This window comes from Manis pentadactyla, chromosome 9 (genome assembly GCF_030020395.1).
Source record: "Manis pentadactyla isolate mManPen7 chromosome 9, mManPen7.hap1, whole genome shotgun sequence".
Classification (NCBI taxonomy): Eukaryota; Metazoa; Chordata; class Mammalia; order Pholidota; family Manidae; genus Manis; species Manis pentadactyla.
In genome coordinates, this window is record NC_080027.1 from 107,356,230 (window position 1) to 107,382,071 (window position 25,842).

Consider the following 25,842-nt stretch of genomic DNA (forward strand, 5'->3'; position numbering starts at 1 on the left):
CAGGAAGCTAAGTAAATTCAAGCCAGTGAAGACCAACAAATGAAGGGAATGGTCAAAATACTGCAGAAAGATTAAGGAGCAGGAGGAGAACAAGAGAGATGTTAAAAGATTTAATAATGAGGAAGACATTTATCCCTTTGCCAGAGTAAGTTTCAGCAGCAAAATAGATGTCAATTTTGCTTTATATATAGTGGGTAGGGAATGACTGGATAAAATTTAATTGTCAAGTGGATTAGTTTCTACAATATATTAAGAATTTAGATCAGAAAAAAAAGACACCCAAAAGAAAAAATGGACAAAAGACATTTCATAGAAACATAAATATTTGACCTCATTACTAATCAAGGAAATTAAAACAATGTGATATCATTGTGTACTCACAAGATTGCCAGAAATTAAGAAGAGTGATAATATCAAGTGTTGGCACAAGTGTGGATCAGTACAAACTTATATACTGTCAGTGGGAGTGTGAATTGATACATGTTTTAAAAACAATGTTGTGTTATCTTACAAAGTTGAATATTAATATACCATATATGTTATAGAGAAATTTATTTTATTGTATGCTAGAGAAATGTGTGTGTGTTTGTGTGTGTGTGTATCTATCTCCAAGAGACATTCTTGTGTTTTTTACCAGGAGACATATACAAGCATGTCTCTAGCAACATGGAGGGAAGAGGGAAGTAACTCAGAACTATCAAATAAAATGAATAAATTATGATACAGTTACATATTTACTCTCAATTTAAGGAATTAAAGCTGTAACTTAACAACATGAAAAGATATGAGAAACAAAATAGTGACACAAACCAGTGATAAGACTATACTTTAAATTTTTTATTTTAGACTTTAAAAGTCACTTATTGTGTTCTTGTTCCAACTTTACTGATAAATTATCTTTAATTGAATCACCATAAGATACAGTTTTTTAAAAATCAAAAATAAGCAAAAGTACATAATATACCGCAAGGATAAAGGTATATATCTCGAAAAACAAGGGAATATTCTTAAAATTCAAGTAGTGGTTAGTTAACCTCTGGACAGGAGGCAGGGAGATGACTTAGGAACATATAGATGATGCAACAGTATTGGTGATGTAGTTAGTTCTCAAGATGACCGACTGGCCATTCACAAATGTTTCTTTTATTATTTGATAATGAGTATTACATGCGTTAAAGTATAACTTTTTAAAATAAAATCATGATTCCCACACAAATACAGCATGAATACACGTCAAGGTTCTTATTTAAATAATTAAATTTATAAGAATCAGAACAATATTACAACCATTTCATGGGAGAATTCAAAGTAGTGTGCATACTTAAAAGCAATTAGAAATGCTGAAATGAGTTTAACAAATAGCTGCAATAATTAATCCCACTGAATATAATTCATTGGCATTTTTATGGGCAAAAATTTGTATAATTGCCAGTTTTCAACAACTTAAGAGTTGTAAAATAACTCAAAACAGCCAAAAGGATGCAATGGAGACAGGACACCAGGTAACGTTTTTTGCTTATTTCATAGTCCATCACAAGTTTCCTGACACATGCAAACTTTTATATGTATCAAATATTACATTAAAAAAGAATGAAGGATAAAATAAGTAAGTGTAGTAGTCTGTTTTTCTTTTTCAAGGTGTTTATTGAAGAGAGAGAGGCCAGGGTCCTATCTTGAGGAGGGGATAGATTCAAAGGAAGGGTTGCTTGGATTTTTTCTTACTGCTTTTAGTGTCTTGTTGGCTCTGGGAAAGGAGCCAGTGCAGGGTGAGTAATAGCGGAGGCAACAGTGAATGTTTCAAAGGGGGTAGTAGTGATTACATTCAAAATCACACTGTAAATTTGGGAAGAGCAAAGGGATTCCTCTTTCTCGAAGGAAAAGGAAAGGAGCTAGTGCATAGATTCATTTGAAGTGATGAAAAAAAGTTGAGAGTCTCTGAAGAAAAAGAAGCATTTCTGATAAGTGGCCTAAAGAATACTGTTAAGATCTACTGAATGGAAAACAAATGATATTAGGCTGAGGAAAAAGATTGCCGTGCTAACCTTTTATGCTGTATTAAATACCTGTCAAAACACTGAACAGGTTTTTCATTTTCTTCAGGTTGTGAGATAGAGCAACTGCCTTGGTGAATTTATAGTCTTAAACAGATAAGATACAAATACAAGAAATTTCAAATAGAGATTATAAAGTCATAAGAATTAGCAAGTGAATGGTATAGATAACTGTATGAGTTTATAGCAGAGTGTAATAAAAAGAAACTTGGGGGACAGATGTACACTCTGAGTTCCAGCTCTTTTACTAACAGTTCACATGACACTAAACATACCCATTAATGTCCGTGGACCTCAGATTCTTCATCTGTTACACGAGACAGTTTCTAATTGGTTTCCTGGAATCTATGAAAAAACCAAAGGACAGTTGACACTGACCTGGATATAATATATAATTTAGATGTGCAGAGATAAGTCTAGGAAATATTCAAGATGGAAGAAATGGCACAAGGAAAAACATAGGGCTTATTTGGAAGGCAATGGGTAGATCATTTTGATTGCATTTACTGAGAGATCATGACCATGGGGTTCATGAGTTAAAAGTAGCAAAGCTTATTTTCTCTAACTATAGTTGACTTATAGTAGACTCTCAGGAAACATATTTAAATAAGTGAACTTTCATATCCAGAAGTAGTTAGTAGTACAACCAAGCTATTTTGGGGATATGTTATTTTTTTTGGTACAGAGAAATGGGGGAAGGAGAATTAACTTCAATTTGTGGTCACATGAACCTTCAGAAATCCAATTGTTAATCTTTAAAGCAAGACATTTCTACCAGAATGACACCATTTTCAGAGTAGTTAAGACTCAAGTGATAGTCATCAACTCAAGGCAGAGGGGTTGAAAACTAACACTAAATAACTACCCCACACCAAGTACTCAACTAGGTAACTTCTATACCACAGCTTGGCTAATAAGTACTAGTTATACAAACATAAAAACTAAGGTTCAGAGATTAAAATAACTATCTCCATTAAACACAACTAGTCAGAGTCAGAGCCAGTTCAAGAGTTCAGCTTCTTTCTATTAGGTCCTATAGGTTTCTGTTAGGTTTCTGACTCCAGTCTCAAACCATACTTTAAAATTGTGTAAGAGGACATTTACAAAAATCATATTATTTGCATGTTTGACCCTCAGCTACCGAGAAATCTAGGCCTAAGTGGTCATGCTTTAACGAGGCTATGGTGGATTAATAAATATTATAAATATGTCATATACTGCAATATAGCTATAAACTAGCTTTTCCTTCCCTTCATTTTGTCATACTCTCCCAGGCTACAAATAGGAAGATATCGCTACTTATCTAATTTCATTTCAGGTATCTATTTGTCAGATTTAACGTACATTGATTCAGCATACCCATCAACGGGCAGCATTCTAGAAAATGAGCAAAGGTCAAATTTGATGAATAACATCCTTCGAATAATTTCGGATCTACAGCAGTCCTGTGAATATGGTAGGTCTCTGAGGGATGATCAGAGCCCCTGCTGTGAGGTGATGCCATGGGCTCATTCACGCACATTGGCGGCCGCTTTGCACACAGTAGGGAATGTCATTCTTACATAAAGGAAAGCAATTGTTTTATTTCCCTGTTTAATATTTACTATCCTGTTTAAGATCCTGCTTTTAAGGAGTTGAAGTATTTCATATTTAAAATTTTGTTTTATCTGTTGCTCTTCTATTCTGTATCAAATATACTAACATAATTTGCAAAATTTTTTCTATTATCTTCATCTCATTTGATCTCCATGATCTATTATGTAAATTGTTCTGATATTTTTCAGTTAGGGGAGGAGCTGAGACTCTTGATCCTAGTAACAATTGACTAGCTTTCTTGAATCTGATATTGAGTAAATAACCAGTTTGTCCAAGTTGTATTTTATGGAAATACATATACGGAAAGAGCTTACACGAGCCCAAATAATTAGAAAAGGTGTTTTTTTTTGTTTTGTTTTAAAATGAATGCTTTCAGTTTGATAGGAATGAAGACAGACTATTTATTTATGACATTAAAAAACAGTTTACATTTTCTGATTTAATTAAAATAGTCTTAAAGCTAACTTTATGTGCATCTGTAATTTTAAGAAAACCTTGAAAACTTCTTAAAGTGTCACTGAAAGTTAAATCATCTCTTTCTTTTCCCTTCTCTCAACTTTTTAACATAACACCAAATTGTAATGTTAAATTAATCTTATTTGAAATTTCTAAGTAAGGGAGGAAAACCTACATTTGCAAATGGAACCAGTCTTCTTTTTAAAAAAAACTGCCTTACATCCTGTGTTTAGATCAGGTTTGAATATAAATCACAGTGAAGTGTCTTTGATTTTTTTATTTCTATGAAATTTCTCAAATATGTTGGACTTTGTAAATGGAGCTGCTTGTTGTGTTTATACAAACTGCATGCAATTGTGATTTTCTAAATTACCTTCAGTTTTACATTAAATAAAATTTACCTTAGGAACATCCTTCTAGAGCTATTTTTAATTTTTGGTGCCACATGGCCTTAATTTTTCTTGAAGTGTATTTTTCTTGGCTTAACTTTTAAAGTTCTGGTTAAGATGAACTTTGCTGAATAATTAATTATCACGTTTTGCCTAGATATACCCATGTTGCCTCATGTCCAAAAATATCTGAACTCTGTTCAGTATATAGAAGAGCTACAGAAGTTTGTGGAAGATGATAATTACAAGTAGGTTTGTATGTCTTTGTCCTCTCCTCCACCCTTTCCTCCCCCGGTCCTTATGTCTCTAGATCCTGCACATAGTATGATGCAGATGCCTAATCCAGTCGTACCTTTACAATGGTTAAAGGTATTGGCATGTATTTCTTTTCAATCACTTGATGTGACTGAGCCAGTATGCAAATACGTCATCTGTCCTTTTATTTAAAAATAATTTATCTTTCTCAAGTTGTTGAGAATCAATGCTTGATCTAGTTTAAATTTCTTCCTTTCTCTCCATACTGAAGTACTGGATCTTTATGGATCTACCTTTTAGTAGACTGAAAAATTAATGCAACAGTCTACAAAGAGAGAAATTACTCCTTTTTTAATGGTAATTTTTGACACATCTTTGAGCTTGTTTTCAAAAAGTATTTTGTGGATTGAGAGAATATTGAACCTTCTCATCTCTGGTTTAGAGACATATTTGTCCAATATAGCACCATGCTTACCCTTTTCTCTTATTATAGCAAGTGCTTTATTAAAGATTTTTTAAAATCACATTTAATATACAGCTATCCATTTCCTTCTCTGATTTCCACATTACTGCCAAGGTGGGAGAGATTTTCTAATTATTAATACCCTTTTTATTTTTCAGTGGTATGCTGTGTCATAACTGAGGTTCTTGTTTTGTTGTTTTCCAGAGATGGGAAGATAAAGAGCTTATTTTTCTTGAGGCTTCTCATGTTTATCTCAGCTTCCTTTGTTATTTAAAAAAAAATTTTGTTTTTTTGTTTAGCTTTATCATGCCAGTTGTTTCCAAACTTGTCAACTTAACTTTGTGTCTTTTACAAATATTTTTTTCTAGTAAAAGATCATATTTTTAAAGCTTATCAAATTGCAAGACTAGGTTGTTTTCTTGTCTCATGTGACAGGGATTATCAACTACCTTGTTCCATAAGTTTCAGCAGTTTTGGGGGAATTCTTCAGAATAGAATTAGTACCAACAAGAGCCTAGAAATTCTGAAGAACATCTAGAAATAATTTTCCTTCAAACATTAAATATATTAAGACACTATGGCTGCATACTTAAGTTACCTGAAATTTTATTAATGTTTAAAAACATTATTTCCTTCATTGCAATCTGTTCCCTCACACCATAGTATTCCACTTGGGTTTCTATATCAAGTTCTATTTTACAGGAAGTTTTTACATGGTAATTTATGTGAAAATATATGAGCCCAGCAGATCAGCTTAGTAGAGTTGTTTCACAGATCTGTTGTTGCTCTAGGGTTGTAAGTTTCTTGAGTTTGATAGCCTGTATCTTTTATTTACCACTCTTTTTTCCATTTAATTACTGACAGCACAAAACCACTCATGTTTTGTCCAGAGAGGTCCCGAACATTATCTTAAAACTCAAAATATGAATAAGTAATTTAAAATGTCAATAGCTGGCTCAGAAACTTTACTGTATTTAAAACAAGTTAAACTATGCAGTAGAAGTGACGTCTAAGAAATTAACTGCATGGTTATAGCAGATGACTCATTTTTACTCTGCCGAAAAGATGGAGTTAGCCACTTAAGGCATTAAGTAATTTTAACTGTCTATAAACTGGCATATTTAAGACACCTTCATTTTTGTAGAAAAGCTGATGCTATTAATGTTTTGCTTTTAAGAATAGCTAGAATCAGAGCAGCTTTCCCATTATATTCATTTGAACAAATATTTATAAGCTTTTCTTATAGATGAGCTATGGTGCTAGCTGCTGGGGTTACAAAAATAAGATCTTGTTCTTCCATTTAGAAGCTCAGTCTAAATGCAAAGCACATTCACAAAACATAATCATAAAACAGTCCTAGAGAAAAGATATGTCCAGGATGCTATGGGAACATAGATAAGGGAGGATGTAACTCAGCTTTAAGTGGGAAAGAGAAGAGAAAAGAAACTTCAAGAGACAGTGTCAGCTGAGGCTTAATCTTAACAGGCAATGAGTAGGAATTAACTGCACATGAAGGGTAAGGAAAGGTGTTCCAGGGGTTGGAATGGTCCCTGGAGTAGTGTGGGAAACAGTGTATTCACTTGGGGAACTACAAGTTACTTGGTGCTATTGTAGGATCATACGGGAGACTGAAGAAGATAGTTTTCCCAAAGATGAAGTTGCCTTGCATGAACCTACTAATTGAATGTTTTGAAGATCAGCCTTTTAAGTTAAGAGCCATTAAAATGATTAGTTATAAAAAAAGTTTTTATGATGAAAGAGATTTAAATAAAAATTACTGCTTATCCACAGGCCTCTGTTTTTGGCACCTTCATCTATATAGGCAGCCAGTATAGATACTACCAGTTAAGCGCATGTGTTCATCAGGATGAAAATCTTTTGAAGTTATTTCATTTTAGTACTGAACATAATTTTCTCAGTGAACTAGCATCACTGTTACTACGTTGTGTTTTAATTATGATACATACAGCTGACGTCCTGACTAGCCTTCATTGCTACGCCTGTGAGGATTCTTCTACTTTTTGTACTACTGTCAGTTATCAGCTGCTACTGACAGCAGTGTGATTCACCCATAGCGTCCTTTCTGTTCCTTTCTACTTTGGGTCTGTGTTAGGAAATGGTAGTTATTTTGTTTACTTCTTTGTCTTTCACCTGCTAGACTGTAAGCTTCAGAAAGGCAGGGACACCACGTCTGCCATTGTCTGTTACGTTCCAGTGCTAAGAGCACAGTGCCCAACAAGAACAGATGTTCAGTAACTTCTTATCAAATGAATGAATTCAGTATATTCAAAAGCCCAGGAAATTAAACTAAGTTGCCCTGTAAAAAGTAAAAAAGCAAATTGATGTGGTTAATCGTACATCCATTCAATACATGCATTTTACACTGTCAAAGAATTGGGATATATCATATATAATTCCCTCGTAGGTTATCAAAGAAATAATAAGCTAATAATCTGGAATAGATTTATCATTATGAATTCACTTGTATTTTGCAATTTCATTAAAAATTCCAGTTGGTAGAAAGCTAAAAAGTAAAATGTATTAATTTTTCAGACAAATGCTTAGTAATAACAGGTTTTGTGGACTACACCAAAGTATTTTTTACAATTGCTGTAATGTCCTATTTCCTGAAATAGTTTCCTCTGGTAGGAATCATAATCTCTCTTTGCTGTGGAACTCAAAACTAGATATATTACCCTAAAGGGAACTTAAATACCAACTGATAAACTTTGATTTAGGACAGGGATTTATTTACCAGGAATTTTGCAAACAACCTTTTCATTTGTATAGATGTTTCTTTTGATAAGTTGGCTGGTTTTTTATTAGTTTTAAATAAGAAGTCTTTTAAATTTTCAATGCTACACAAACGATTAGCCCATCCAGTAAAGTTTCTGGAAAGAATTTGCATAATATATTTAGTAATACATATGAAAGTTTCCTGAATTTAATTGTCAGTGATCAATATAATCTCAAGTTAAATAACTCTTTAGCTATTCATCAAATATCTTTAAATGTGAATTACTTAGGAACATTGGAGCAGTTTGGGGGGGGGGGGGTTTGTTTCTACATACGACTTTTTATTGTTTCTCCCCCACCCCCAGTAAGTACTTCCTAGAATAACCATAAGATCAGCTTTGTATGAAAGAGATAGACATTAACAATTAAAGATTGCTCTTAAAAATACGTACAACTGAGATTATTTCATTAAAACATTTTTAGTCTTTTGTGAGAAAATAATTTTAATATTATTTTTTCAAATGTTAACCACTTCATGTGTTTTGTTTCTTCAGGCTTTCATTAAAGATAGAACCAGGGACAAGCACACCACGTTCTGCTGCTTCCAGGGAAGATTTAGTAGGTTAGTGTGCATAGTTTTCTCTCATTACCAAGTAATAAATCAGATAACTTAACAAGAAAGATTATACTTCAAAGTAAATAGTTACTTAGCACTTAGCACATGCAAAAAAATGTTTGGTATTAAAATTCACCAGTTTTTTTTCCATGTGGGTTTTTGTTTTTCAATTAAAACGTTGTTACTTAATGGTATCGCTAATGTACAATCAGATGTGCCAACTAATCAAGGAAAATAAATAAAACAGAAAATAATGGGTGTTTATGAATATTTGTTCTCTTTTTATTAAGAATACATTTAAATTCTATGCAATGAGGGTTGATTATATTAGAAATTTCTATGGTTTGAGTAGAAAAGTCTACTTTGAATAATTATAGAAGATAATTTTAATGCTTAATTTTTATAAAATTTCACTTTAATATTGGGTCAAGTACTGAAAATATGAAAAATTAGTCATATTCCCTTAATTTATGTGCATTGTAATGGGGATATTACATGTTTACCACACAATAACCAAAAATATAAAACTGAAGAGACTCATTTAAGAAATCATTTATAAGTACATTTTTAAAAATTCTAAATACAGACTTTGGCACCAAGCTTCATATTACTGTATATTATAAAAATATTAGAAGGCCCATCCAATGAGGTGTAAAGGAAACAAGGGAGCAGGCCGTGACGGTATCTAGGGGAAGAGTATTCCAAGCAGGAAAACACTTCAGTCTGCATCTCTTCAGTTTGCTTTTATTTTCACTGTTAAAGCGATGTTTTGGAAATATGTACACTTTTAAGTTCAATTTCTTTTATTCCTGTAAGCTTGAATGGTGCCAGTGTAGATTTAAATTCTAAGTTGAATGCTCGACCTGCTCTATACGTTCTTAAACTAAAGGTAAAGAAGCAATGTGTAAACTTAAATGACTCAGAAGACCTGAGTGTTCAGACCAGTCTCATCGGTGATATGAGATTCTGAGTCTGTCTCTCCTAATACTGCTGCTTCATCTATAAATAGAGAAAATATTTATACTGCCTTCTTAGTGCACGATGGAAATTACCAGATTCTGTATGTTTGGGGTTTTGTGTTTTAAGACTCAGAAGATAAATATTTCTCATGTTCAGTCAATTAAATATAATTAGCATTAATATTATCTTAAAATTTAAACCACATTTTTTATTTTATATCAATGGATTAGAAATAAAACAATCTTCTGAAACCGTTTGGAAATTTCTCATTATCTCTCTCTGTTTCTGATTTAACTGTTAGGTCCTGAAGTAGGAGCATCTCCACAAAGTGGAAGAAAAAGTGTGGCAGCTGAAGGAGCCTTGCTACCACAGACACCGCCATCCCCCCGGAACCTGATTCCACATGGACATAGGAAGTGCCATAGCTTGGGTTATAAGTCAGCATTTTTAATTCTTTCAAATTTTTTAAGTTGTTTCTAGTTGGATTTATTTCCTGTTTTACTAAACAGAAATATAGGATGTTTGCATAGTTTTATTTGTATAACAATACCCTTTTCCTGATTCAGTAAAATATCTTGTTTGCCCAAAAATATCTATTTCTTCCTTTAACTTAATTTGGAAATGAACTTCACCCAGTAGTGCCTTCACATTGAGGGGAGATAAATGTACCATATTACAGAGCATTATCGTAAATAAAATCAGGAAAGCAATATACTATTTTCCTTGTAAATTATAACCTTTGTATCAAGATGTCATTGCTTGTCTTAACCATAAATTAAGGTCTATAAAAATTAAAAATTATTATTTTTATTCCTCACTATGAAGAAAGGGAAACTGATGTTTTGTTTAACTTCATTAGCTTTCCAAGATTGTTTTCTCAAAACAAGACCTATGGTTCCCCTTTGCCAAGATTTTTGTGAAATTTTAATAGCTGTTTTTAAAAAGTGAACATGAAAATAGGTTTTTAATGGACCTGTGACTCGAGAGATGAAATTAAAGTATTCTCTGTTACATAGGTAAATAAAATGTGATTTTCTTAAAAAATATCCCTAAACTGTTAGTTTGAGGTTTTGTAGTAAAATCTGTGTCATCCTTAGCATAAGTATTCAGAAGTCAGTTCAAAATAGCAGGTAAATCTTTTATGTCCTGACTCTTTATATAAGAAAGAATATCTTTTATATCCTGAATTGGTAACAGTAACAAAAGATAATGAAAAATATTTTTCTTTTCCAGTTTCATTCATAAAATGAATACAGCAGAGTTTAAGAGTGCAACGTTCCCAAATGCAGGGCCAAGACATCTGTTAGATGACAGCGTCATGGAGCCTCACGCACCGTCTCGAGGGCAAGCTGAAAGCTCTACTCTTTCTAGTGGAATATCAATAGGTAAGGAATATTTCCCTAGTGGAATATCAGTAAGTGTAAAAGATTTTTAATGTAACTCAACTGGAAAAAAGTCATTAACCCTACTACAAATAAAGAAAATTTGATGTAAGCAAAGCAGCAGTTAGATACAGGATCATCTTACCAGTAGCTACTGAAGTTAATAATTCATGATAGTTTAAGAAGTACTGGATGTTTTTAACTCTGAAAGGGGAGGCGTTTGAGGAATGGTGGGAAAAGAATGTGGGCTGGTTGATTGGTCACTGAATGCAGTTTGGATGCAGAAATGAAGGAAAGGTCTGAGTCGGGTATGACTCCGATTCTGGATTAAGCAGCTAGTTAAGATGGTGGTGCTATTACAAAGGTAAACACTGGAAGAGCAACCATTTGAAGGTAGTTAAGTATTTGTGAAGGATGACTGGGTTTGGGAAATAAAGAATTCTGTTTTAGACATGTTTAGTCCATATGGAGTTGTCAGCTAGGTAATTGAATGCATGAATCTGAAGCTCAGTGGGATAAGTTCTATACATGCAGATATAGGAGTTAGCATACTTAAAGCATTTCAGCCATGGGACTGGTCGAGGTCCCTTAGGGAGAGAGTCCAAATAAATAAGAAGCATTCTAACATTTAAAGGCCTGATTAAATTATTTAAAAAAAAAAAGAAGAGTAGGCTATCAAAGGAAACTACAAAAAAGGGACAAGTGAAATAGGGAAAACACCTGAGTGTGGTATCACAAAAGCCCAGTAGAGGAAGTGCCAGGAGAAGTACTGAAAGTATCAATATCACATGGAAAAAAAAGATGAGAGTGGAAGTTGATAAGTGGGTTTGGCAAAATAAAAGTCCTTGGCGACCTTGATAAGAGTTGCTTCATAGAATAATGGGGGCAAAGCCCTGATTGGAATAGATGGGAGAATGAGAGGTGAGGAAATAGAGATACTGCCAGGAGGAGAGCAAGAACTCAGGACCATACTAGAAAAGAAATATGAGATTAAGAGAGGAGTTTGTTGGTTTTTACTTCGTAAACTTTTGTTTATTTTTTGAATCTTCTAAATGAACATTATTTCTTTAGATGATTAGAAAAATCTATATACAATGCTATTTTTATTTATTAAAAAAAAGTAAAGGAGGAAAATGTTCTCCTCTGTTTAAGAGCCAGGTTGCTTAAGGGCTAAGCCTATCATTGTTAATGTGATTATCTGAATATGAATGAACAGTCAGAAAAAAGTACAGGAGTTCATTTTCTTGAACATACTGACTTCCTTTACCTTTGAGAGTTCCAAATCCTAGACACGAAATTGCTTCAGAGCTTTCCAGCACCATTCAGGAGTTTTTTATTCTGAGGTTCCCCTGTGTATAAATGCAAATTATTAAATGACAAAATTTACAAAGTAGAAGACAAGTTAGCCACCTGAAATAACTATTTATCAATGCTATGACTTGCCTATATGCAGGTATGAATCTCAATCTGAAAAAAATACACAGAATAATTTTACAAAAGATAAAGGAAGAACTTTTTTCTGGTTAAAAATTTGTTACACTTAATGGATGCCACTAAGGCAAGCACTAATAATTTTTAAAATTAAACTCTCAGTTAAGTGTATAGATACTATTTGGCTTTTTCCCATCATAAATATTATAATGATAGTTATTGTTTAGCTTCTTTGTGGCTTTACTTTCCAAAGATGTTCTTTTGGTTACCACAAAATAATTATCTGGGTACTCTTTCCGTTACAGTTAGTGTCTCATCTTGGAGACCTTCCTTTTAGAATAGGGAAAAGTATTCTAATTCTTGGCTTTGTATTTAGTTTTTAATTATTCTAAAGGTATTAAGTAGATAAACAGTAAAAATTGTTACATCCCTCTTTATAAACAAAGAACATTTGACATAGGCATTACATTCCAGTATTTGTTTTTTTTGAAAGCTTTAACACCCTGAAAAGAAAGTAAGTCTATAACCATGGGTGGTGGATGTTAATACAGACACAGGCACACACGTGAAATTCATAATCACAAAAAGTTTTTTTTCCTTCGCTGTAAATATACATACAATATTAATTTATACCATGAGTGCTTTGAGAAACTACTCTAGAGAAATTAACCAAGCTTGGGATGATGGCCTCTAATATTTCCTAATGTGGTATAGATGTCCCAGATAACGTAAAGCAGTCTTGTCTATAGCTAAGAGAGTTTCATGCTCCTGGAAAATCTTACATTTTCTACAAATAAGTCATATTGTAATTATGCTTAAATTTTCAGTCTGCAGTTACCACAAATCAAAAGTTAATCTACAAAACCCTACCAACAAATTATCTCCAGTTTCTTATCTGAACCACACAACCAGAAAATTATCTGTTGTCTATTAGTCAACTCTTCCAAGGACAGTATGTAGCTTGTGCCATTCTAAATACACAGAAGAGGTAGTAAGTAATCCATCACATATAATGGATACGTTATAGAATTAGAGTTTGAGTCTTGTAGGGAACACTGGTTGTGAAAGTCTGGTAGACATTTCAACTTGATATGTAAGAGACATGTTAATCATCAATTTTATTAAGAGGCAGATTATCTTAAAGTACCTCTAAAATCAATTGAGGCTGCATTATACTCCCCAAATTCATTCTCCTTAGTTTTTTCTTTAGTGAATTTAAAACTTTCTTTTCACTGATATTCTGGCCAAAGAGAAAGTTTTTACAATTTATATAGCACCAAAATATTTTTTTTTCTTAACTTAGGGATTCCATCCTCTTCTGCCTTGTATCTGAGGGCAAAAATTGAATTTTGTTAAGCTTCTTATGTTAGGGTACTAATGAATTTTAAAAGGAATGCAAAAGGAAAGAAGTGTGCCATGAACCTCTAAAAATTTCACAATTACATTGGTCTTAAGTTGTGATAAACCATATAAGAAGGAAAAATTTTGTGCTTATGTGCATTCTCTGATGGTAGGAAAATTATTTATTAATAACATAATGAATTTGAGCTGTAAGTAGACATGCAAAAATGTTTTATGCCATTTTGTTATTTTAGGTAGTGCTGTCAGCTGTATTCCAAAATATTACAAAATAAATCTAGCAGCAGTAATATTAGAATAAAGGATTAATCCACAAATAACATGATTGATCCACAAATAACATGATTGTCATTTTATGAGCACAGTTAGAGTGTTTATTTTTAAAATATAAAATTCAACTGTAATTTTGATTTTTAAAAAATAGGATAACTTTTTATTTCAGGTAGTAGTGATGGTTCTGAACTAAGCGAAGAGACCTCATGGCCTGCTTTTGAAAGGTAAGAAATATTGTCCAGTTGAACTGCTTTGAGTTTATTTTTTCTGCCTTAAAGTATATGATAATAATTTTAAGAGATAACATTCATTACATATCTCTAAGGAACTATTTAGGCTTCTTGCTGGTGACATAAATTAGAAGTTGATATTTAAGACAAATTAAGTTTAATCTACTAAAAATATGGTTTTTTGGTGGCTTGACACATGTATTTGAACGTTAGTACATTTTACATAAAATTTAAAAATAATAACCAATCACAGTCAAGTTACCTACTTCTGTGTTCAAAAGTAAAATTCTTGTCCTAAATTCTGGTTCATTTAAGTAATTTTAAGGCATTTGATAAGTGGAATGATCAACTTCATTCTCTTCTCCTTTGTCAAGGGCAAAGTGACTTAGTAAATTTTAAATTATAAGCAAAGAAGCTTGAATTTAAATTGTCATTAACTCAAAGTTTTCACAGAGCACACAGATTTATACTGAAATACTGTTAAACCATGCTCCCTTCTGTCTTTATTGCTTTAAGCTATAAAGGCCATCATCTGCCTGCAGCAAATAAAATGCTGTATTATTAGTCTTCCAATGTAAGATCTCCTTTAAAATACAGCCAAATGGTGCAAATAATTGCCATTTACTTAATGTCCATTAGTACTTTTATGTTGTCTTTGACCATTTCAATTCTACCGTTTTCATACTTACAAGATGCTTGACTCTTGACGAAAATGATTGCTCCCTTTTGTATATAAACTATAAGTTTGTATATAGAGTAAGCTTCTAAGAGTCATTTAGATTGAATTTTGAACATCATATTAAAATTGATGGAGCTGAAAATACTTAGTTACCTAACTCCTTATCAGTTATCTTTAAATAGAAAGCAATTATACTAACTGTACATTTGAAATTAAACTGTATTAGATAGAATTAATTTCATGCTATTTAATTTTATAATTATATCCTTGTTCTTGATGAAAATTCAAAAAAATTTCTCACCATTATGTAATTAAGCTTTTACTTATTAGTAAGCCCAGCATTTCAAAATACTTTTGATCCTTTCTACTCCAATTATCAATGTTCTGAAGTTGTCTTTGTTTTGGGGGATTCTTAAAATTTTCTTTTTGCACATTATTTCTCTTTCAGCTTTTGCATTCAGTCTTTATTTGGGGTTGCCTGAAACAGGAAAAACTTATAGTTATCTTTAGCATGCTTTCTGTATAAATTGTCGTAGCATTCTTACCCTCTGTAAAGAGCATACATAATACCATCAGATGTTGGTTATAAAGTGTATTGTAATCTTTAGATTAAAAATATTGATAAACAAAATTGTTTCTCAGATTGCATGAGTTATGAGTAACCAGGATGCTATTGTGTTAAATAATCTGTTCTCATCCAGCAGGTTACTTTTGAAGACAGTATTTAATGGTGTTACCTTCGTATCTCAAAACAGTATTTTTCTTTTATGACTAATGTTTTACTTTACAGACATTTGCAGCTACTAATGTATGTGTGCCAAGTTTAAATCAGTGGGTCTTGGAACATTTTGAGAGCAAATTAGGTCTTCCCAGCAAGATTCAGACATGAAATAATAAAAAGTGAATAAAGAACTAGCATTTAAAATACTGTTTGTGGATAGTGAACTTGAAAATAGTACTCTGAGTGTTAAACATGCCATTTTCTGTTCTTATTTCCTAGAGAGACCCCGAATATATTGCTGCTTAAGTTGTTAAAAATAATGCTTTTTGTTTTAAATATCACTTATCAATAGTGCTACTCTTGACTTTTCCCAGGCAAAGAAGTATCAGTGTTTCTGTGTGTGTATGTGTTTATTTCCTTTGTTAAGTATTACATGCCATTTTGGATAAATATTAACTCACACCATTTTTATCATTTATTGGCTTTCTCATTTGTTAATTTCATTTGATGTGGAAATAATATAATGCCTTTATTTGTTACTCAGGTCATCTCTTTTATTAGTTTTCTTAGATTTAATATAAGGGCTAGACAGGAAAAGAAGGTGTTCAGGCACATTAACTTTAAGTTATCAGGCCACATTGCTTTTAGGTGCCTTCATAGGGACATAAAATAAAAGTGAGTTATTTTTACAAATCTACCTATCATATTTAAACTGGAATCCAAGAACTACAGTAAAAACAAAAGTATTTTTACAGTTTTTTTCAGGTTTTAATAGTATTAATTAAAATAATCTTTATTTTAGCAGATTTGTGAAAGCAAATGTATATATAAATGTGTGGTACATAATAACCACCTATAAGTACTTCCAGAATCAATAGTAGAAGAAAAAATTTTGTGAAATCTATGCTGCTGCATGCTTTAAAAAAAATCAGGAACAATCACATACTATCCTTATGTAGGATTCAGAAAGATATATTACACAAAGAAATTACTGTTTTGTTTTAGGTATTGATATGATTGTGTGAATAAAAGTATATGTAATATATATACAATTTATAATGGAATCCAACAGGAACAGATTATACCATTCTCTCGGCCCGATGACACGAGTGGCACGAAATGGCTATCGAAGCCACATGAAGGCCAGCAGGTACCTTCCCCTGCATTCAGGGGCCACACAGCTCCCCTCTGGTGTTGGTGATTGGCTTACATGGGTGTGGTCTGTCACACTATTTCTATTCTTTCTCAACTAATTGATTTAAACTTAAAAAAATGCCTGGGAAAACTTTCTTTTCCAAGATTTAATCTAGAGAGAAATTTGAGCTATTCTTTCTGATCCCACAGTGCTAATTGCTAAAACTTGCATCTTCAGGTCACATTTTAAAAATAATTCCAACTTCATAGCCTTTTCATTGCACAGGTCTTTCTCACGCTGCTAGTTATGGGGTGAGCAATACAGAAATCTGCTTGTTATCAAAGGCTACAACCAAAGGCTACTCTGCTAGGAAGCCTACATTCAATTTGTCTTTCTTAAGAATTTGTCAAATAAAATGCAGGTCCTGAATTTAGACAAGTCTGTATCATTAAATAATGTTTGTATATTTAAATCCATGTCATTCAGTTGTTCATCTAGTTAAACCAGGTCTCTTTCACTGTGTTAGCTGCTGATGAAAATAAGGATGGCAGATTGACTGGTGGGGGCTGGAAGTTATTGGTAATGGGAATCAACCAATTCATAAAAAAATAAAAAGCCAACATTAGAAGTGAACTTTTTATCCATTTGATGGTGTCTAATCTCCTTGTGTATACCTTCCTGAACATAAATAATTCTAGCGTGAAATTTCTAGTAGTTTCTAGGTTTTTAAGCCTCCATAAAGACACCTAAATAATCATAAAGGATAAACTGGCAATCTTCTATTTTCTTCACTCTTATAGGATTCTGCTGCTCATGTCAGATCACCAGAGAATGACTGATGTTTGCTAGTGTATATGTTTTAATTGACTTACTCTTGTCTTAATATAGGACCTTAAATCAGTTGGGAAACTATATAAAAGATCTTAAAATGTATGAAAAGCAAGTCTTGAGTTTTTGACACATTCCTTTCTTGGAGAGCTGTTCGGCTATAATGAAACGCTTAAGCATTGACAGCATTTAAATATCATTAAAATTTATTCCAGAAAGCCAGTTTTTTAAATATGTCATTATTGCCTTTATTTTTTTCTTTCACCTGTTTTAGAATTAAGTGTGGGTTTTCTCTTATCCTCTTTTTGAGCGTCTGCTATTTTTGAGTTTTATATGGTTAAATACTTTTAACAAATAGAATCCTCATTTTTCCTACCAGGACTTAAAGTTTCTAATGGGCAGGAAAAGTTTACAGCAATGATGCAGTGTGGCATATTAAGAAGAAAAAGTCTTAAGTACTTAATTTAATCTTTGCTAAAGTGAATTATTCTATTATTCTTTCTAAATTGTACTTGTTCAAATATGTAATAAAGTATGTTTTTTAACCGTCTTCCGACATGAATATCTTCCTGATTACCTTTTGTGACAGCTTTATAAAAAATTTCATATCAATAAACCTTTATAATTGTCAGTGTCTTCTCATTCTGAATACAGTACCAAAATTTTAAAATTAAGAGTAATTTCACTTAAGTACCTATTTGATAACTAAGTAAATGAAAGCTCTTACATGTTCTTTTCTTCATTTCATTATTACAGTTCTGCAGAATCAGAAGATTTAGCAGTCCATTTGTATCCAGGAGCTGTTACTATTCAAGGTGTTCTCAAGAGAAAAACTTTATTAAAAGAAGGCAAAAAGCCTACAGTAAGATTTTATTATATTTTAATATACCTCTAAAAATAGGCAAACGTCTAGGACCATGAAAAATATGAAGACAATTGAAAGTTATTTCAGTACACTTGAAATAATTTAAAATACACATTGCCTCACCATGTTTTATAATGTAGGTTTCAATTAAGGCATATATTTAGGGTGCTTAAATCAAGGTATTCTGGACTTCCCTTTGCCCCATGATATAGTTCTTGTATTTCCAAAGCTTATTCTTCCCCACCAGCAGCACAGTAGTTTAACTACTAAAGAAAGATGTTTTCGCCTTGTCTCAAAAAGCAGTCATCTTATGTGGAATAAAAGCTTTGAGATATATATATATATATATATATATACACTTGAAGCTTTTGAAGAAATGAGATCTTAAAATGTAAAAATGGTTTTGTCTAAATAAGCTGATTTTGCTGCTTACATCGAAGTGAAACCTCAGGCACATACAATCAAGAAGCTACACTAGGCCAGCCAGTGAACTAAAAATAGCATGTCAGTTGAGGCATTATCACACCTATTGTATCCCAGATGCTAGAAATAGAGCAGCGAATGAGATGAGGCGAAGTCCCTGCCTGATGGAGATGACATTCCAGTGAGGACCAACAGAACATAGGGCCTTACGATAAGGCGATGGGACGGAGAATGACTGGGTGAGTTGAGGAGAGACGTTACCATAGCAAGGCGCTTGAGCTGAGATCCGAATGAGGAAGGTGAGCTGGCCCCATGAAGATCCTGAGTTCAGGAGACACAGTCTGTTCAGTGGAAGCATTGGAAGTGGAGGGGGTGGGAAAAGATGAAATAAGAGAAACACTAGGGTTGCTTGATGATGTATTAGATGCAATGTATGAGAGAAAAAGGGAAACAAACGTAACTTCTGGGTTTCAGACTGAATTGGGTAAGTGTTGGGGACATTTATTATTTATTACAACAGAGTTTTTTTGAGAGGGGTAGTAAGTCTCAGCTAAGTTCAGTTTGGTATGCTTATTAGTTGTTTAAGTGAAGATATCATTTTGACTCTTTGAAAAGTATGGTTCAGAAGTTCAGCAAAGAGGTTGTGGCCAGAGATAGAGATTTGGGGATCATTAGAATACAGATAGTAATTGACGTATGGACTGGATGAGGTTGGTTATCTATGAAGAAAGTGCGGCTGGGGAAGAAAAGAGGGATAAAACATTGTAGCATTAAAAGATCTGTAGAAGAGTGTAGAAGAAACCACTGTTATCATAGAAGCCTAATAGTTAGAGTATTTTAAGATGAAGGAGTAGCCAGCTGTGTCAGATTTTGCCAAGAAGTCGACTTAACAGAGGCTTTGGTGAAATGTCAGTAAACTGACCTTGAAGCAGCCACCTAACGAACAGAAATTGAGGAGAAAAATGGGCAAAATAGAAACAGAGTCAGGAATAAGAGACAACCTTGTGAGAAATTACTCTGTGAAAAGGAGCAGAGAGATTTGATGGCATCTGAAGGGTCAGGGGATGGGTCAGAGGAGGAATCTTTGAAGGTGAGAGACTGGGAAGCCTCATTTGTGTAATGGTGGCAGAGGGAGAGACATCACGATGCCGTGGAAAGAGGAGTAAATTGCAAAAGCAGATTCCTTGAAAAAGCAAGAGATAGTGGGAATCTAGGGCAAAAAAGAGTTGATTTCTCCTTTGATAGAAACAGAGTTAATTATTCCATTGTAACAGGAAGAAAGGCTCAGTTTGTGGGTCTACAAACAGGTACCGAGATGGGATTGGTCTGCGAAGATAATGTCGTCCTCACCAGATTTCATCTGTTTTTCTCTAGGAACTAAGCAATGATATCATTAGGGGGTGGAATATGAGAATTTTGAAAAGAAGGTATGAAATTGTGTCTCCTGGGAGAGTATAATGACTTGACTGGGTGAAAGTGAAGTATACTACTCTCCTTTTGAGATCTGTAGTCATAATTTTATCAGTTGGCACAATTATTCTCCAGCCATATTCAGTAGCTCTGATGGTGCTAAGTTATCAGATGGTTAGATTAAACTAGGTTAGATTTACATCAGGAGAGAGAGGCAGTGAGATAAAAGTATTTGGAAGGGAATGAGTATAAAGTGGTGGACCAAGTATACTGGCTAAATATAAAGGAAGGGGGAGGATATGGGATGGCAGGCTGTGGCAATACTAGATAATATTAAAAGTTGATAGCATTCTTGACTAGATGAATAATTATCTGAATGGAACTACTATATAATACAGTAGGTGGAAGTGATGGGAATTTTGGAGATAAAGATTTCAGAAGAGACTCAACTCTAAGGCTAAGATGGCTGAAGTGGAATGGCACTGAAGGTCAGCAACACTAAGGAAAACCCGAAGCCAGGAGCATTTCAGTGACCATCCGTTTGTCCTCTCTAGGTGGCATCGTGGACAAAGTACTGGGCAGCCTTGTGTGGGACACAGCTTTTTTACTATGCTGCCAAATCTCTAAAGGCCTCAGAAAGAAAACATGTGAGTATTCTTCCTCAGGGTTGTTGGCTTAGTTTCACAGCCACTTCATGGTCGTAAAGGAAGTAGACCGAACGGAATGCAGTGGTTTGCTTTTTCCCTCCATGTTCTAATTCTCCATATTCAGATCCACTTCTGTATAGGAGTGCTGTAATGGAATTATTTTATTTAGTAAGACCATTCCAAAGAAAGTCTTGGAATAACATCAATATTTTGAAGTTTCTATTTTGAACGCTGTTTTTCCATTACAGAACTGTACATTGCAAGTATCTGTCTTTGGCATCAAAGCTTTCCCAAACCTGGGTTTCTTGCTCAGAACCTGGTTGAAAATCAATTGCCCTGGAGTTGTGGTTCCTAGTCTGTAAAAGATAAAAAATTGGGACCACCATATAAAGTTCTTCTACCTCAATCTCTGAGTAGTTTTCCCAACCGTGAAGAGTGATAATAGTCCTGTGCTTACTATGGTCCACTTTTTTGTGCTTCATATTACTTAAAGGAAGCCTCTCCATGCTCTTTTCTCCCAAATATAGGGTCTTCCTTACAGATCTTTTTAGCATGCAGTTTTCTTTTTATATGCCAGTGATACAGTCTTTGAAAGGAAGAATATTCTGTGTTGTATTAATACAACACCTTTGAGAGGAATTTCATTTCTAAATCATGTATTTTGGGGGTGAATTAAGTAGTTTACCATACTGAGAAAAGGTAAGCCACTAAAAAAAAAGTAATTTTGCTACTTATAAATTACTGTGACCTTGCATAATAGGGAAACACTTCTTTATTCTCACAGTTTCAGCCCATCAAATCAGAGGTATAGAATACATTTTTGGTTTAAATGAATGTGGGAGAAGCCATAAGATAGCATTATCTTCCTTCCTTATTAGCCATAACCACAACATGTCACTGTCCTGAATTTCACATTAATCATTGATTTGCTTTGCTTTAAAGTTTACCGTATATGTTTTCTTAAATACATTGCTTCATTTTTTAACTGTTCCTGAATGGAATCACATAAATTCTTAAGCACTGGGTTTTTTGCTCACTGTTATAATTATTTAGATAATAGCCCTCACATTGAGGTAAAAGACAATTTTTTGTATTCGCATCAAATTAAATATTATGCCCACATACCCAACAAAGTTATACAGGTTAATTTCACTAGAACATTTTGCAGAGTAATTGACTCTGGTGAGTATTGCTGTACTCCAAGTGGGGGAGAAGAGGTTGATAGAGTTGACTCTTCACAGAGCCACTTTGAGATACTTGGCTGGACTTCACTTAGTTGACAATTATAAAAAAGTAGCTATTCAAAATAAAGTCTTTTGTTTTTTCCTAAGTTTACTTAGAAACCAAATTAGAATATTGATAAGATAATTGAGTTGGTCATCCAATGCATATGTTAAATGTCTCTCTGTGTTTGGCATTACTGCTCACACATGGAGAATTAATAACATGATAGTTTGGGTTTTTAATTATGAGATATATATGATAAATAATGTATGTGACATGTTTAGAAATAGAACGTAGTGGATTGTGAGGAATTCACATTGACTACCAAAGCAATGGACTGTATACCTGATCTTTTTTAATTAAAACTGTCAAGACTCCATAAAGATTGATAAGAATACAATAGAGAATAGAGAGACAGGTCCATGTTTATATTTAGTATCAATTTTAGGATAGAAGTAATAGGGCACAGAGCTAAAAGCAATGAAGGAAAAACATTTTTAAATCATTTTCACACAAAATTAAAATTAATCTTTAAGATTAAAGATTAAAATCTGTTATGTAAATACAGCACCACCTATTGTAGTGTTCTTGCCAAACATTTAACATGAACCTAATCATGGGCAAATAATCAAATCCAGATAGTGGGACGTTTTCTGCAAGACAACTGACGTGGATGCTGAAGACCAAAATTTGGCAGATGGAGGGGATAGGGGAGAGTTCTTCCAAATTGAAAGAAACTAAAGACTCTTGACAACCAAGTGAACTGTATGTACTGTGGTTGAATCCTAGAGGGAATTTTTTTTTTAAACCTAGAGCTATAAAGGTCATAGTTGGGACACTGAAGAAATTTTAATACAGACTTCATATGATTGTGTCAGTTAAATTTCTTAGATATGATACACTGATTGCATAGGAATATATTCTTAGGAGATACATAATGAAATAAGAGTTCAGTGTCATGAGGCCTGTAACTCATTTAAATGCAAAGAGATCAAGCAAATGCAAAATACAGATGTATGGGTAATCATTGTAGAATTCTTTCAATTTCTCTAGTTTCAACCTTTCAAAATTAAAATCTGGAGGAGAAAAATATCACTAATAAAAATAGAACTGTTTATATATGTCAATAAATGCAGAAGGAAGAATCTAGAAGCCTACATACCTATATTTTATTACTCTTTACTTCTTTTTAAAAAAAAAAATGAGTAACAGAGTAGGCTTTGGAAGACTGACTGGGGTGAGAGGGACTATTTTATGTCAGTATTTTTGAATGTTTTAAAATGAAAATATTCACTGTAAAAATATTTTTTAATGAATGTATATACATTGTAAAGACTTTTTGCAGATGAACTTGAACCTATCACTACATGGTAGTAAATAAACATTGTTTGATTAAATTTTTAAAATGAAGACTGCACCTGAAAAAGAGATCTGTGATATATATATAAAGACCTTCCACAACTCAGTAAGAATAAAACAGAATAGGAAAATGGAAAAGGGAAATAAATAGTAGATGAAATACAAATGGCTGGTAAGCATGAAAAGAAAATCATCCTCACTAAGTTACAAAAGTGCAGATTAAAGAAGATGCTCTTTTTTTTTGCTATTAGGCAAAAATTTACAGGATTGGTAATATAGCATTGGCCATGGTGTAGAGAAACAGGTTATCATACACAGTTGGCAGAAATTTAAACTGGTATTGTTTTTGTGGTGGGCAGTCCTAGTCAGTATTTAACTTAATTATCACAAGTTCCTTATCTGAGAATCTGTCCTATAGAAATCCTTGAATATATCTATGGAAGAACATTCCTATAATGTTTATAATAGCATAAATCTGTAAACACTCAAAATACTTACCAATAAGGAAATACTGATAAGTGAAAACCACAAGTCAGAGTATAAATATACCCCCATTAGTCTATAAAAACTAGCAGGAACAGGAAAGTCTTTAGTGTAAATACATAGAAGTTTAGAGGGCTACGCCCCACAGTGATGAAGTCTAGGGAGTGGGATGAGATCTGGTTGGCAGTCAGGGGACCTTTGCACTCTGTGCTTCACTCCTCTGATATGAAGGGGTTTATATTTCTTGAGTTGATATTTTCTTTTTAATTGAAAAAAGAAGTAATTGAGGCAGAGGTTTTCAGGGTTAGGAAAAGAATATTAGAATACTTTGCTATCCACTTTGACATAAATTATAAGCTGTCAAATCAGCAGATCTGTGGTTTTGCCAATTTCATTCTTCATAGTATTAAAAATCCCTAACTCCTTTAGCTTTCATGTTTGTAGTACCCATGCTGTTATCAAATAATGTGCTGTGTTTATTCTTTCTCCAGTTTCTTTAAAACTGTGAAATATGTACATACAAAAGAATTCATGTTCATATGCATTTTAAGGAATAATAAATAAAATGAACAACTATGTAACTTCACACAGCATAAGAAACAAAACACTACTAGAACCATCCATGTCTTCCCAGATAGCAGCATCCTCTTTCTTATCAGCCATATGCACATCCTGTGTCACTATCCTGAATTTCATGTTAATCATTGCCTTATTTTTGTTTAGAATTTTACCATATATATATTTCCTTTACACATTGTTTCATTTTTTAATTGTACTGAATGGTTTTACATATGTAGTCTTAAGTACTATCTTTTTTGCTTATTACTGTATTATTGAGATTCAACACCATCAATGCATGTAACTGTCATTTACTCCTTTTCACAATTAAATAGTCATTTTATGAATCTGCCATGAATTATTCATCATTCTACTGTTGATGGATATTCGGGTGTTCTCCAACTTTTTGCTGCACCAAACAATGGTGTTATAAATATTTTTCTGTATGTACCTAAGAGTACAAATGTTCAGCTTGCAAGAAAATGCCAAATTGATTTCCACACTCACAGTAGCATAATGAGGTTTTTCATTATTCCACAGCCTCACCATACTTACTGTCAGGCTTTTTAATTTTGGCTGATCTAGTAAGTATGAAATAATACCTTTGATTTCAGTTTATATACCCCTTTTTACTTAATGAGTTTGAAATTTTTTTCATGTTTATTGGTCATTCATGTTTCTTCTATAAAATGCTTGGATAAATATTTTGTCCAGCGGGTGGTATGTTTTCTTACTAATTGATAAAAGTTCTTTATGTATTGTGGTTACTAATCTGTTAGAAGTTATGAGTTGCAGATATCTTCTTCCAGTTTGTTTGACTTGTTTTTTTTCACCATCTTTGTGATGTCTTTTAGTGAAGAGCTCTTAATCTTGAAGTAATAAAATTTATCTTTTCCTTTATGGCTAACACTTTGAGTCATGTTTTGAAAATCCTCCTCTAACCTGAGATTATTAAGATACTCTTCTGATTTTTTTCTGATAGACTTAAAGTATTGCATTTTGCTTTTAAATCATTGATCCACCTGGAGTCAGGTGTGTGTGTGTGTTTGTGTGTGTGTGTGTGTGTGTGTGAGTGTGTGTGTGTGTGTGTGTAGAGATGTGATGTGAAGGAGATATTCATGAAATTCAGAAATCATTCTCATGATTTCTCTGTGGATAACTAATTTTCCTGACACCATTTATTGAACAGTTCATTATTCCTTCACTCATCTGCAGAGCCTACTCTTGTCATAAGAATTTGCATCTATATGCATGCATTGCTTTCTGTCTTTCCACTGCACTGTAACTCTGTCCCATCCCAACAGCTGATGGTC

General features: G+C 33.2%; 1 protein-coding gene across 3 annotated transcripts in view; it reads left to right on the forward strand.

The window, feature by feature from the left end:
- The window catches only part of RALGPS2 (Ral GEF with PH domain and SH3 binding motif 2), a 308,189-nt gene that overhangs the window by 269,115 nt on the left and 13,232 nt on the right, over nucleotides 1–25,842 (forward strand). For 2 of the 3 annotated variants that reach the window (XM_057507909.1, XM_036916777.2), the window contains 9 exons: nucleotides 3,370–3,507; nucleotides 4,650–4,740; nucleotides 8,501–8,568; nucleotides 9,824–9,959; nucleotides 10,756–10,907; nucleotides 14,137–14,191; nucleotides 16,670–16,747; nucleotides 18,317–18,422; nucleotides 20,813–20,905. In XM_057507909.1, coding sequence (XP_057363892.1) covers nucleotides 3,370–3,507; nucleotides 4,650–4,740; nucleotides 8,501–8,568; nucleotides 9,824–9,959; nucleotides 10,756–10,907; nucleotides 14,137–14,191; nucleotides 16,670–16,747; nucleotides 18,317–18,422; nucleotides 20,813–20,905 — 917 coding nt within the window. The remainder of the gene's footprint in view (nucleotides 1–3,369; nucleotides 3,508–4,649; nucleotides 4,741–8,500; nucleotides 8,569–9,823; nucleotides 9,960–10,755; nucleotides 10,908–14,136; nucleotides 14,192–16,669; nucleotides 16,748–18,316; nucleotides 18,423–20,812; nucleotides 20,906–25,842) is intronic. The other variant, XM_036916775.2, reaches the window with a different exon arrangement.